This window comes from Anabrus simplex, chromosome 12, assembly GCF_040414725.1.
Source record: "Anabrus simplex isolate iqAnaSimp1 chromosome 12, ASM4041472v1, whole genome shotgun sequence".
Lineage (NCBI taxonomy): Eukaryota > Metazoa > Arthropoda > Insecta > Orthoptera > Tettigoniidae > Anabrus > Anabrus simplex.
The window spans coordinates 75,400,920-75,416,844 of record NC_090276.1 but is presented as its reverse complement, the minus strand read 5'-3'; the positions used below and the strand labels follow the sequence as shown (position 1 = coordinate 75,416,844).

Below are 15,925 nucleotides of genomic sequence, written 5' to 3'. Positions count from 1 at the left end.
TTTAATCATGTCAGCTGTAATTTCATCAGCTCCTGCTGACTTACCACTTCTCATCCTATGGAGAGCTTGCTCTACTTCTGTCCATGTTATTGGGATATCTTCCTCTATTGCTTTCTGTCCTACATCCTCAACAGAGATCTCTTTAGGGCCATTTAGGAGCTTGTCAAAATACTGCCCCATTGTATCCGTGATATCTTTCATATTGTGAACTATATTCCCATCTGCTGTCTCCAGAGCTGTAGTTGCTTCCTTATCTGATCTTCATCTTCATATTCCCTTTACTGTCTTCTTCCAGTTTAGTTGTAAATTCTTTCCAACTTTTCTCTTTTTCTTCCCGTACAATTCTCTTGACTTCCAACTTCCTGTATCTATATTCCTTTGCCATCTCTTCCAATTTATTGTTGTCTTTTTGGTCGCTGTTGATTCTTCTGTCAGACTTAGCCACATCAAGAAGTTTTTTGGCTTTATTCCTTTTCATTATGGCTTCTTTCACTTTATCATTCCACCAAGATGTTCTTTTCTCTCTAACTCTTCTGCTTGTTCTTCCACATATTTTATCTGCACTGCCAACCAGACTTGCCTTAAAATTATTCCATTCTTCATTACCTTTCTTTGTGTCTGTTATTGGTATTTTAGCTCTGATTTCCTCTTGAAACTGCTGTTTGACTTCCAAATCTTTCAATTTCCAGTCTATAATTTGTAGTTTTTTCTTGTTTACTTTAATAATAGGTTTGGTGACTTTTAGGTCTGCAATGAGGAGTCTATGGTCATAGTGACCATAAATTTATAATACCAGTATAAATGGTCTGTTATTGGACATTGTAAATTTTCTAGCTAACTCATTCCTGGTTGCCAGCATTTTACCCCCGTGTGCAAAGGTACTGTTGTATTTGCATAGTAGCCATTAATTTAATTTTCGTTTTTGCTTGAATGCAACGGTAAATAAATATCCAGTAGGTAATCAATTTACTCACTAATTCCCTCATGCAGACAATTTCTAACTGAAGATAGGTTAAACTGTCTAACTTAAAAGATAGAGTGGGATGGAAAAATTAAAAGAACAAAACTGGGCTGAATTACTGGTAGGTACCTGAGAAATATTGCAATGACTACATAACTTTTTCAGCAAGTAATCAGAAAAATTACTTAACAGAACACCACTCTTAAGGAAATCACAGACTTTTTCTTTGCACGAGGCTGGAATAATACCAAAGTCTGCAAAGAAAAATATACTACTTTATTTTTTCTTTGTAGCATAGAGTCAGTACGGTAAGTGGCCATCATCACTAAACGAGTCTAAGCTAGAGGTGGGAACGGAGCGAGTAATACCGATGAGTAATCTGGTTGTAGCGGTAGAGCGCACCACCGATCCCCTCCGCTTACAACTGCAAGTACTCGCGGAGGACCAGAGCGCAGTGTAGCACACGACAAGTGTTTAACAAGGGGAGACCACGACGTTGAGATCACGGATCATCTTCAAATTTTATACACTTTTAGTAGTCTATTAGGACAAGATAATGTGCAAATAGTAAGGCGTACTATTAAGGCATTTTCAAGAAAATCGCAAGAGAATTTTCGCATCGAATGTGTACCGGTGCGTTGCGGTCACGAGCACGAGGTGGTGACGGTCGGGTGGTTAGCGTTGAAGCTCCGTAATCGCTAGATCATTGGATCGAGTCTCGCTTTTCACTTTTTGTTTTTTCAACACTGGTCATATTTTTTCATATATATTGCAGGTCAGAGTGTCCAGGTGCGGAGCAGTTCCGGGTACCTTACTCGATTTCACTGTTAGGTATGAGGGATTTCACAAATCACGACAGGCACACATTTTCAAGAATACTTTATGCATTGGGCCGTTTACTTGTTGATAATTATAAATGATATACTTTTTTGGAGTCCACCTCTGTCGTGGAGTGGTTAGTGTGATTGGCTGCCACCTCCAGATGCCCGGGTTTGATTTCCGGCTCTGCCACGAAATTTGAAAAGTGGTACAAGGGCAGGAACGGGGTCCACTCAGACTTGGGAGGTCAACTGAGTAGATGGGGGTTCGATTCCCTCCTCAACCATCCTCGAAGTGGTTTTCCGTAGATTCCCATTTCTTTCTCCTTCGGGTAAATGCCGGGATGTAGGCCCCTACCTAATGTAAGGCCACGACCACTTCCTTCCCTCTTCCTTGCCTATCCCTTCCAATCTTCCCTTCTCTCTACATGACTCCTGTTCAGCATAGCAGGTGAAGTCGCCTGTTCGAGGTACTGGTCATCCTACTCAGTTGTATACCCGACCCAAACTCTCGCACTCCAGGACACCGCCCGTGAGGCGGTAGAGGTGGGAATGCTCGCTGAGTCCGAGGGAAAAACCGACCCTGGAGGGTAAATAGATTAAGAAAGAAAGAAAGGAAGAAATAAATTTTTTGTAATGATAAACATTAGTAAAGACCCAAATAACATTGGAAATCCAATAAAAGTTCATGCAAATATACCTTTTTTTCTTCAGTATATTACCTTTGAGTTGTAATGTATATGAATGAATTTGACCAGTGTTGAAAAACAAAACGGCAAGCGGGACTCGATCCAGCGAGCCAGCGATTACGGAGCTTGAACGCTAACCACTCGACCACCACCGTTTCGTGCTCATTGTCGCAACGCACCGGTACATATTCGACGCGAAACTTTCTCTTGAGATTTTCTCGAGAACGCCTTAGTAGTACACCCTACTACTTGCACAATATCTTGTCCTAATGGACTACTGAATGTGTACAAAGTTTGAAGACACTCCGTGATCCGAACGTCGTGGCCACCCCTTGTAAGAGTATTATGCCTGTATTCAGTCTGTGTTTCTTAATTTGCGTCTATATTTCCTCCGCTTGTTGTGTTATGTAGATAATGCAAAGCATAGTAGATAATAATTGTGGCATTAGTTTGATATTTAATCCCATTTTGAGATGGTATTCATGTTTTAGAAAATTTAAGGAATTGCATAAATTTTTACAGAAATTTGTACCACAAATGCCACGAAAACCGTCTGATGCATGGCAGTTCTTTGACATTACTGGTGATAAAAATAAGCAAAATGCAAATTTTGCGGCCGCATTTACGCGACGGGTGGTGGCGTATCAAATTTGTGGGATTATATCAAGAGGCATCACAAGGATGAAATGAGCAGGTCGGCTTCTCCAGCAGAAAGCAACATTGCTGTATTCAGCAAAATAGTTATGTTGTGAGAAAAGGGCATTGAATTTACGTTGCCATGCCAATAACGTATTTAAACATGCCGCCACATTACATTCACTCGGTACTACCGGGTGATGACATCACAACAACTGCTCCGCTCCGACCCACCACCAGCCTAAGCATGATACCTTGAAACTTTCAATTTTTTTTTTCACATACATTTTATTTTAGTTCGCGACTTTTAGCATTTCAAATAATTTGCCACTTACTTTACAACACAATTGGGTTTTAAAATTCTCATCGCTAAACTGAAGTACATCTTTGCATTTTCAGAATTGATGGCTTCCAGGATTAAGAACATCCCAAGCAGTGACGGATCTTCTAGAATAAGTTTCATGTCTTTGGAAGTAGGCCTATCTCGTCCAGGAATGGTTAAGCTACTGATTCATCGCCTAACGATTGCCATTTTATTTCAAGAAGTATAATACCTAAGTTACGAGTAAAGATTACATTTTGTAAAAAGAATTACAAAAAATACTAAAAAAAGTATTCGTTTCAAATAATTGGATTTCTTTTACTCAATTTCTCCCCCATTTTGACGATAAAATACACACAAATCAATATGCTACTATACTGCAGAAAAGAGTTACAATCATCTTACGGGCCATCAATATCGTCATTCAGTTCTGTAATGAGCCAATACTACCTCGTTGTCAGTGTTAGCATTCACGTATCAAAAATCGAACCCTGGGCTAAAGGCAGAGAAAAATTCCTTGAGAAGAAAATACAAAGCAATTCTGTGGCTGAATATCTAATTCATTCAGTTTCTGATTATGGTGGGCTGTCAAAAAAGTTGACAGGGAATAACGCGCGTATTTTCAAATTTTCATCTGCAACGCAGGGACACCAACAAACTGCTATGACATTATCTTCTTCAACATACACTCCTCCTTTCTATTGCCTTCAGCCTTAAATAACAGCCGTTCTCTGCAAGGTTGCTATTAGAAGCTGTGACGAAATCAATTCTAGTTCATCATTTCATTTAGTATAAACGTTTTGTCGTACGGAAAAGGTAACTCCGAATAACCACATTTGCAGTATTTACCACAAATTTCATCATTTCCTTTCACGTGTTGTAAATGGTTCAGATCAGAACCTATTCGGTGAAGTCAATCAAGGATGATTATGAATATTTATGCAATAAATGGCAGTTTGTGATTTCACAAAATTTCTTGAGAATTGTACTGTGCACATCTTCAATTATACATACGCACAAAGAAATGCGGTGGCACTTTCGGTCAATGACGTTTGCCGTACCGCAAATTTCTCGCGGGGTACTGGATGAGCAAAGGAGCATCGAGATGCGGAGTTGAGGATTTCGCCTTGACGGAAACTTTTGTTTTTCGACAGGCAGTGGGTTCAGGAAGTGAAACCGTCTTGTCACAAAAATTGCAGTGTTTATATTATAGTGCGGAAAGGCTATTGCATATAGCCGCGCATGCTGCAAAAGTAGTAGTTTATTTGTATACAATGATCAAATTGTTTTCATTGAAACAGCAGAAAAAAGATGGAGAAGCAGCTCCGAAAGCTGGGACTCAAAAGAAAGCATCAGCTGCCCAGTTGCGAATCACGAAAGGTGAGTAGGCCTTCCGCTAATCATAGTGTGCGAATGTCATGTTTATCAAAAAACTCGATGGTTAGGTCCCTACGCATTGCATACGCATACGCATACCTCATATGTATGTGTATCGAATACGCTACTGTTCAGATCAAAGTATTTGATGAGCCTTTACATTTTGATAGTCATTAGGAAGCAGATTTAACGTATTACGTGTTTTTCATTTCAGATATAAATGAACTTAATTTGCCCAAAACGTGCAATACGGAGTTTCCTGATCCGGATGACTTATTATCCTTCAAGCTCGTCATATGTCCAGACGAGGTGAGTGTGGCTTGGCATTGAAGTAGATCTGTCACTTCTGTATCTGAGGTAGAAAATATGTCACATAACTTTGTTATTGTGGTTGACTACATCCCAGCATTCCTCAAAAGTAGTTTGCTCAGTGACAGATAAATGATTTGGATTAAGTGTCCAGTATTACTGGTTGGTAAGTTAGAGGTACAGTAGAAATTGCAAGATCAGCTGTACCTCTTTAATGTATAAAATAGATGCAAGCTTTGTCGGAGTAAAGTTTGGATTTTAAAAATATCATATGCAATCCCATATTGCAGGTATACAAATAGGGACCAAGATAATTCAGTTATTACAACCAGTTTGACTTTACCATTGCATATATTTGGGCATCCTAACCATACATGCCATACTATGAGCTGCTGAATCTGGTCCAGATTTACAGAGCTTGGCACCCTGGACACAGTCCATTTTGGTGCCCTGTTCTGTAACATAATAAGCAAATCTGGAGGTTTGTAATGAAACTTCAATTTATAAGGATTATGGGTAGTGGATTATTTGATCTAAAAAAATCAGGATTTTTACAGTTAAATTAAGAAGTGAATTCTTAAAATTATTAATCTTTGTAAAAACATTAATTATAACTTGAATATTTAATTGATTCATTTACATGGACAGGTCTTCTAAGACCTACGTGCGAGCAACGTGGTAATGGTGCTTGTGTAGCCCTAATAGTGTTTACACTCGAGAAGAATTGATGGGCGTCATCACATCGTTTGTATGTGTCAAGTCAGTGAGTTCTGGAGGGCGTTCAGATCAGTTTAACTGTATTCAGAATAATAATTTTAAGATAAGCTTATGAGAAAACGTTCTGATAGGATAGTGCTAATTATTGTTTTTCTTATATATACACTTATAAAATGCAGTTCACAGGCCAAAGGAGTTTATTCTGAAAAGAAAAAAGACACTACAAACTCTATTTTAAGTACTTCGAAGAAAAGTATCACATACCCGCCAGTTGCTGGGAGGCGATTGGGTTACTCGTCGGTGCGTGAGGATCTGTCACAGAATTTTCAGTTGATTTCTTCCTTCATTTTGGTATTCCTGTTTTGTTTCTAAAAGATATTTGTTTAGATGTTTTACATAATTCATTGTCAATGGTAAATCACCATTTATATGATATATGTAAAGAAAAATAAAGTTTTCCTGATCGTGGATAGCTGTACAAACATGGGAATTTCAAAATTCAAAAATATATAAGCTCATTTTATCCTAAGATAAATAGTGCGAAAATTACTATCTGTGTGATGCTGTTACTGTTACTGTATGGTATCCCTTGTTCTAGGGTAGCTATCCCTTGTGGATTTTCTCTCTCTTGAATTTTAACCCTGACAGTAACACCATACGTTTTTCTGACGTGTTGTGCGAATGAATGCCATCTATTCCTCTTAAGGAGGGGAGAGTTATCCCCTCCACCACCTCTATTCCTTGTTCATTCCATCTGGTAACTTTAATGTAACTTTAAATAATAGGCTTTGAGTGACATGTCTTCGAAACGTGTGGTGTAACTAAAGCGATATTTATAGACGTGTTACTGTCAGGGTTAATTAGAAAGTAAATGAATTAACCTTGAAATATTATTCCCTTGTCCAACAGGGAGTTCAAAAAATTATGAGAATTTGTGTGGTCAGAGTAGACTATGAATACCATGTGATGGAATGGCATGATGCATTTTATAGATAGTGAAATTTTGAATTCTTGGATATTAAAAAATAAAAAATCTTGAAAGCAGAGACATAGAATATATATATATTTTTATAAATTGCTGCCAAAGAAAGTCTTGATGACGATTTGGTAAAACATCTACTGAAGGAGGTTATACTGTTAGAAGACCCAGTTATGCTAAATCTATCAGAACCTGTGACAGATCAGCGGTTATAAATTAACTTGCTCTCTTCAACCACTTGTATAGTACGTTCGTACGTTCCTCATCGCCAGATGTTTCATTCCAGGCTTTTGTCAATGTTGTACACCTGTCATTGTCTTATGTTACGTACGCATGTTATGTGAACCTCTTAGTCTGATTCTGATGGTTCGGTCAGCTTCCGCTTCGAACGCTAGCGCTGTGCCACGTCTGGGGAGCCATCTGGTGGCGAATGAACTACAATTTCCTTTTCTATTATAATATCTAAATTTAAAGAGTCATTGTTTAGGAAGCCTTTCTCGTGGACAGTCAAGATTTTCTTCTGATGACGCAGAGCACAGTTCTCTGCGATACATAAAGAATTTCACCTTATTTTCTTGACATGGCATAAGCCCAAAAGCCTATACAGTATCATGTCTATAAGTACGGGCTGTGAAAGCATCAATGGCAAAATCATTAAAGTTGTTCACGTGACCATGTTCTTTCCCACACCACAGACGTCCCCTTCACGTCGCATCAACACTGACAGGTCCTTGGTGATGGAATAGGACAGCGCTAGGGTTAGGAAGGGATACAGGTACAGCATTTGCCTGGGGTGAAAATAGGAAACCATCTTCAGGTAAGCTGACTATCTCCCGAATGCAAGCTCACAGCTACTTGACTTGAACCGCATTGCCAACTCGCTCACTACCTATATTTTTTGCTTTGACTCCTTCGCCATTCCGTCCATTGCCATTATGAGCAAGATGATGCAAGAAGTCTGCACATGCCTTTCCGTATCTGCCATTGCAGCAAAAAATAATATTTGCGGGTAGTATATTAATTGCACAGCTAAATGTATTGGAGAAAGTTGTCATCTTATGGAATGAATTTCTCAGCACAAAAGAGTGAAGTCCTGGTAATGGCGCAAAACAAGAACAGAGCGTATAATGACATGACAGGAGGGGGGGAGCAGTTGAAAACATCTGAAAGCTTTAAATACCTGTGACGTGTAATTGAAGAAAATGGAGGAAACAGGATGGAAGTCAATGAAAGAGGAAGGTGTGCAAATGGATTCTTTAAGAGTGTGGGAGGACTGATACGGAGCAGGGATGTAAAGGAATTATCTACAAGACTTATCTTGTGCCAGTTCTGACATCTGGATCAGAAACGTGGGCGATGGAGAGGGATGAAAGTAGAATACAAGCAGAGCTGTTGAGTAGGACAACGTAAGAAATGAGAGAGTTTGGGAAATGGTAAACGAGGTACCCCTACAGGAAAAGGTAGAATAATCAAGGCTGCAGTGGTATGGAGATGTTAGGAGAATGGGAGAAGAGAGGATACCAAGAAAGATGTTAGAAATGGAGTTGAAGGGAAGGAAACCTAGACGGACAGATGGCTGAAAGGTGTAAAGAAGAGCATCCAGGCAAGAGGAGGGAAGAGAAGTGGTGGATGGAGAGGCAGACCCAGCCTGTGGTTGCACAACAGAATAACAAACTGTATTTATATTGTACAGTTACACAGTGTTTACATTTACCGAGCATGTGGCTGCATGGTGTGGGTCAAGTAGCTGTCTGTCATCTTGAATTCGGGAGATAGTGGGGTTGAACCCCACTGACAGCAGCCCTGAAGATGGTTTTCCATGGTTTCCCATTTTCACACCGGGCAAATGCTGGGGCTGTACCTTAATTAAGGCCTTGGCCGCTTCCTTCCAACTCCTATGCCTTTTCTATCCCGTCATTACCGTAAGATGTATCAGTGTCGGTGCAACGTAAAGCCACTAAAAAAAAAAACCCCTGGTATTATCCTAACAGATTTACAACCCAAAAGAAAATATTAATTAGTTTCATTGCTAAGTGCAGCAGTAGTAACTTCTATGAAACAACAACATGGTCTGGCATGTTGTCTTGAGACAGACGCGGCCACAGTTATTGTTGGATGGTATGTTCCAAGTCTTGGACACTGTGGCACAGCGATGGCTGGCATTCCAACTGGTCCCACACGTGCTTGATTGGGGATGTCATGGGAGCAGGCAGGCCATGGTAGTGGACATTAGCGATCTGTGCCATGGGCAGGGGCATTATCCTGCTGAAATATTACACGTGGAATCCAGGCCAGAAATAGGAGCAGATATGGGTGTACCGCTGGCAGGGTCGTCATTGGATAATATGAATAAAACCCGAATACGTACTCGTGAGCATGAGCATTTATTAGGAGTATGTTCTCAGCCCAGGTAACCTGTACTCCATTTGGTAGGAATGAGAAGGTTCTCCTTTGATGGAGTAGGTACTCAAGCACACTGCCATGTGGAACATAACGAAATTGAGTAGATAAGGTACTCCTGTTGTGTCTGATTGTTAACATACAGACCTCCATCCGCACGCATATCAAGATGTGTTTTGCTCGTAACAATGGCAAATATTCCACCAAAAATGTTCGCATAATATTTCAAGGGAATGTTCTGTTCATAAGTCTCAGAAAACGGTCCAACAGTCTGGAGTTGGTTTAAACCGAAGTACAAGAAGGTAGAAACGTGTACGATAACGAAAGGTATAACTATGAATATTGCTAAGACTGGGAAGGAAGCTACCATGGTCTTATTTAAGATACAGATCCTGTTTTTGCCAGGTGTAAAAATTGGAAACCGTGGAAGCCATCTTCAGGGCTGCCGTAACTATCAATTTAGAACTTTGATTCGGGTGGTAGGGATACAATCCCTTTGAGTACACTCACTAGGTATATAGGTATATAGCTGCCTCTGTGGATCCGTGGTAGTGTCGGCCTCCGGATCCCAAGATAGCGGGTTCAAACCCGGCAGAGGTAGTCGGATTTTTGAAGGGCGGAAAAAAGTCCATTCGACACTCCATGTCGTACGATGTCGGCATGTAAAAGATCTCTGGTGATACATTTGGTATTTACCCGACAAAATTAATTAAATCTCAGCCATTGACGCCCAAGAGAGATCCGGTTTACTCTGTCTGCCATCTAGCCAGATGGCGTCAAATCGAAATGTCTGCACACGGTAGCTGAGGCCATACGATTATTATTATTACTAGGTATATAAATAATATGGAAATGAGAGTGAAAATAACTTGTAACTTCTGTATATATTTTTCGTATGAAACATCTGACTGGCATTCTGGGTGACCTTGAAGGTCCAGAAGTTTCCTTTCTTGGTTCTGAACTCACCAGCCTGATATGAAGGCAGTCAAGAGCAGCTGCTGCTGCTGCTCTCGTTTTGTAACATCACACTTGTATCAGTTTGAGGATATTGAATCAACACTGCACTTTTAATGTCAATCTCAACCTCAAAAATGTTTAGACAGTCGTTTGATGGATACCACATTGAAGTCCAGGGTGGCCTTCTAGTCTTACAAATGTTTTTAAATTAACTCTTCTTAATAGCACCTGGTACAAATACATTGAATTTTGAAAAATGGTACAAACTTTTAAGGTTCTTAGAATTGACATGTCCACGTTCCTCCTGGGAAACAATTCTGTCCATAACTACATTATTATTATTATTATTATTATTATTATTATTATTATTTACATTTTATGGCTTTCATTGGACCACTCTAGCCAACCTTATACAAAGAATTTTTCAGTTTCCTGTCAGCCCAGTACTTCTTCATTCTCTCTGATTTTATCCTTCTTTCTTCATCGGAAATCACCCTTCCTATTGTCTGTTTGTTGATTCTGGTTTGCAGGTCTGTGAGTTTCTTGATTTTGTCGGTTTTGTTTCTTAGGTCTTCCACTGTAATTTGTAGTTCGTATCTTCCTTGATTTCTGTAATCCACTTAATGTTGCACTTACTATTCCATAATTTTTCTATTATTCTCCTGATGATCCTGTTCTCTGGTGTCCTGATTAGATGTCCAAAAAATGAAATGCGTTTCCTCCTGACTGTGCTCTATTTCCTTGTAGACTGTTTCATTAGAAGCTACTCTCCAGTGTCCATCTTTTTTGTATGATTTGTTGATGCACGTTCTAATGATTCTTGTCTCTATCTTGAGTATTTTGTCTATTTGTGCAGTGTTAGTTGTTTTGAAGATGGTTTCGCTTGCGTATGCTATTTCTGGTTTAGTGACTGTTTTGTAATGTTTTAATTTTGTTGCTATTGACAGACCCTTTTTGTTGTAGGTATTCTTGGTGACATATTGTCCTCTGGTCAGTTTATTTATTTGGTTATGCCATGCTGGCTTTTCATTGAGGTTATATGTTATGATTTCTCCCAGATATTTAAATTTATCTACAATTTTGATTTCTTGGTTTCCTATGGCAATTTTGTTTATGGCTGGTGGGTCAATAATATGATCACTGTCTTTTCAAAAGATATTCCAAAACCAATTTTCTGTGCTATTTCCTGTAGTGATATAACTTGTCTGGTTTCCTGAATATTGTTGGACAAGAGAGCAAGGTCATCGGCAAATCCTAGGCAATTTAAACTTATGTTGTTTTTGGGTCTTCCAATTCGGATGTTCTTTGGGTTACTCTTGTACCATTCCCTCATTATATATTCCAAGGCACAGTTGAACAGCAGTGGTGACAAGCAATCTCCTTGCCTTAAGCCTGTTTTTATGATGAATGGCTCAGAGAATTCCCTTCTGAACTTGACTTTTGATTTAGTGTTGGTTAAGGTGAGTTCTATCAATTTGATTAATTTTGGATGGAGCCCAAAATTTCTTAAAATTTTCAACATTGAAGGTCTGTGGATACAGTCGTAAGCTTTTTTAAAGTCCACGAAGGTTATTGAAAGAGGTTTGTTTTGCTTCTTGTCATAACTACATTATTAGTAAATTCAGCCATTTATTTAATCTCGTACTCTTATGAGTAATCAGTAGATGCTCATACTTGAGGAAGCTATCAATGTGGTGTAGTATACTACACCACCTCCATAATATGAGTGTAACCTATTCTTATGAAGCAGAGTATGTACAATATTCATGTTTATTTGTACCACCCAATGTTCCATGCTGTGGTCCCCCAGACCATAATACCTGCCATGGGGGAAGTGTACCACTGGGGCCCTCCACACCCTGGTGCGATGATTATCGATTCCCATTGTCACTAAACACCACACATCGCCAGTCTGTGGATCTGACATCTCTGCTGCTCTTGTGGAGTTAATGGTAGCACACATAATGGACGCTGGGATTGCTTGTGTCTGGAAATGAATCATGGGTACGCAGGAGACCCTACACTGGCCAGTATCATGGACCAGGATGCTGCACGATTCCTGCACACCTTGCGTACGATCTATTGTGGTATCCTCATCAGTCCCATGTCTGTCCTCTGTGTGAGAGTGCCTTTACATATCCTCTGCTTTCAACGGTCTGAACGATCCACATGGTGGACTACACGCGATATGACCACCCAGGGGTTTTCAGCCCGATTAAGAGTCATCTCTTGAAATCCATCAGTTGCATAAAGTGATGTCTTTGGCATCTTCTTGGGATTTTTCTCACTCCATACGCTTGCTTGATATTGCCTGGTATTTGTTGCATTGGTGCATAATCGACTACCCGCTATTTTATAAGACTGCAGGGTGTGCAGTTAAATGCACATATCATGCTTATTAGCCCATAGTCTTGCTATTTACAGTGTTTCGTGGCAGTTGCTTGCTTTCTTCATGCTGTGCCATTTTCATTGTCTGGGACTCTATTTTCTTTCTTCACCTGGAATTTGCCCCATATTTTTACCATTTAACAACAGCTACTACTACTACTACTACTACTACTACTACTACTACTACTCTGGTATGAACATACTATCATAATATAACTTTACCATTTGACTTCAGCACCAAAAATCACAGGATATACTAAATTCGGCACTAAGAGCCGCTTCACACTAGGCGACTGGAATCGGCGACAGGAATTGGCGACCAGCCGCCCGTGCTTGTGAAACATTGTTTTAAATGGAGCTCTTCACACTGGGCGACTCAGTAGCCGAGCTACAGAAAGAAGCCCGGCGACTGACCTTGCAGTAGCTCACTCCCGCTACTGGTCGCCGAGGGAAATTCCGCAACTCCAGCTGGCGACAGCTAGTGAACCATTGTTTTGTATTGGAGTCTTCACACTAGGCGACTGTGTAGTTCAGCTACTCGTCCTCTTTGCGTTCCATTCAAACACCCTTCAGTGTCATTGTGCATTTCAAGTTCCTTCCCGTTGCGTCTTCCGTTTCAGAATATTACAAACTGTACTAAATAAATATATTACATTCAGTACGAATGATTTAATTATATAAACTGAGCAGCGTCCATCTGGAACTTAAACTGTGACGAATAGGCTATAGTAATGAAGTTGAGAAGAGAAATACATGGTATGAAGTAATGCCACAGTTTTTCAGCGACTTTAAAGAAAGAATATCCCAGGAAAGGAACGAGTTTTGTAATTAAAATATTACAAATTTAAGCGACAACACTTTTATAAAATGTTCAATATAATTGAGATTTTGCTGTCCGACTTGTTTGGCTGTATGTTGAGCACAGCGTCTTGCGGTCCAGAGGGTCGTGGGTTCGATTCTCGAATGAGTCGGGGATTTTTTTTTACAATTTGCTTTAGGTAGCACCGACACATACGTCTAATGGCGACGAGGGTACGGGAAAGGGATACGAGTGGGAAGGAAGCAACTGTGCCCTGAATTAAAGTACAGCCCTAGCACTTGCCTGGTGTGAAAATGTGAAACCACGGATAACCTTCTTCAGGACTGCCTATAGTTCAGTTCGAACTCGCTATCTCCCGAACGCAATATGATAGCTCCGTGGCTCAAACCGCGCGGCTGTTTGCTCGGTAGGGGATTTTAATCTCGTATGGTTAATGCCACTGCCTCGAGGACTGGGTGCTTTTGTTCGTCTATACACACCACACGCAATAGTAAATACATCGCTCCGTAAAATTGGGTCGGATGCTGACCTCAATTGATTGAGAAAAAGTCAGGCAGAATAGAAAAATAATGGAGGAGATTTTGCCAATACAAGGGCAGGCAGGAAATTTATTATTAATTAAGTTGCAGAGAAAACAATATTTAAGGCACCTTGTTGCGAGTGTTCTTGATTTTACTTTAAAAATGAAGGGAATCAGTCAACAAGTTTCAAAATGAGGCTGTACGAACAACTATAGTACCGTCTTCTCAGTAGTCTACAGAGAAAAGTGAAGTACCGGTAACTATAAAAAAACTTGGTACCATTATCACATAAATCATGGAATAGTTTATAGAAAAGTCCTTTTTCCAAATGATCTTTCATCATAGATTGTGAATGAAACCTACGAAGCTTTCATTCTTTTCGACAAAATAAGAGCAGCAAGAGACACTCCTCTGCCTGAGAACTCGTTATAAAAACTGTCACTAGGCCGGGGAAGGCTGCTAAGTAGCGTGGCTGGCTACCGCACGGCGACATGGAATTCACCTGAGCTACTCTGTAGCCGATTCTGGTCGCCGATTCCTGTCGCCTAGTGTGAAGCGGCCCTAACAAACAGACCTGAAAAACAATCTCGCTACCTGTCTTAAGTGGAATTGTTACCTGGCTCTTAATTCTATGAGATTTACTGCCAACGCCAGACTAAGCGAATGGGTTACAGACTGAAATTTCTTCTTAATATCTTCATAAAACTCTAGATTAACGTAAGATTTCTTGCTTCCAGAATCTAATAAATCTCACAATCACTGGCATAATGATGATAGTTTCAGGCTCCCCCTGAACTCAAAGTCCTTGGTCACTCAGTAATTCCTCCTTCATATGGAGGTCATATGTCATCGTGCAGATAGGAATGAGTATTGGGCTGCCTATCTGACCCAGCTAAGAAGTCTAATTCTGGTTTAAATTACCTGAAGTGACTTGTTCTTCATTACCATTTCTCTGCATTTGATGTTGAGGTTTAATGGTTTTCCGTGGCTTCCCATTTTCACACCAGGCAAATGCTGGGGCTGTACCTTAATTAAGGCCACGGCCGCTTCCTTCCTACTCCTAGCCATTTCCTGTCCCATCGTCGCCATAAGACCTATCTGTGTCGGTGCGACGTATAGCAACTAGCAAAAAAAAATGATGATGAGGTTTATGTTCCCTACACCACCTACTTTATGATTCCCTTTGATCCAGTCTCCCTTGATACTCCTGCTGATTACCTCCCTAATTAAACTATTTATTTTCCCTTGTGTAATTACATCCCTGCCTCCCCTGATTTAAAGTCCTGATTATGTGATTATCCTGTCTCCCATTAACCCCCATAATTCCTACTTCCACCCTGATTGTTCTTTCCCTGTCCTTTCTCTTCCAGATGCTCAACCCTCAATATTCTGATTGATCAGAACATATACCAATAAATACTCGGTCATTGACACACCTTTGTGAGATCCGTACTTGCCAAACAGCACACAATCCCTTTGCCTTCCCACAATAGCTTCAAGGGTTATGAACTTCATGTTGTTGGCACAATAGCTTCACCACAAAATTTAGTGCGAAATTTCTCCATGAAGATCGATATACCCTGCCTTTATACCTAGAACCAAGATCTAGCCTCTCCGACAAATACAACAGTCAATATCTGTTCACCCATAGTCCACTCAGTCAAACCATCCTCTAGATTCCATTGGATTGAATGCTGACCATTAAATTTCAGTAGCTCATTGTCTTTATTAAAATGCAAGTTCTTAACTACAGATACCATTACTGGCTTAAATCTGACTGATATCCTTCCTTATTTGAATGTGACAAGATTTAATTTTTTCCTCTACTGGCATTCTCGCCTTCTCTTCTACAGATTTAAGGTGTTATTCCAATTTCCCGCTCTTATCAATCTTTTTAGGAAAAACCTGCCGGTTGGTCTTAATTGCATTTGTTTCTTCAACTCTTTCATCAACTATTTAATTATTACTCATTCAAGATGCTCTATCAATTTTATCAGGCAATTTAACACTTTATTTATCTATTTTACTGAC

General features: G+C 39.9%; 1 protein-coding gene across 1 annotated transcript in view; it reads left to right on the top strand.

Annotated features, from left to right (window-relative positions):
• The first annotated feature begins 4,506 nt into the window (after window positions 1–4,506).
• Window positions 4,507–15,925, top strand: part of UbcE2M (NEDD8-conjugating enzyme UbcE2M) — a 30,861-nt gene continuing 19,442 nt past the window's right edge. Inside the window, exons 1-2 of the mRNA XM_067156337.2 lie at window positions 4,507–4,806; window positions 5,018–5,112. Of these exons, the coding sequence (XP_067012438.1) occupies window positions 4,512–4,806; window positions 5,018–5,112 (390 nt within the window). The 5' untranslated portion in view covers window positions 4,507–4,511. The remainder of the gene's footprint in view (window positions 4,807–5,017; window positions 5,113–15,925) is intronic.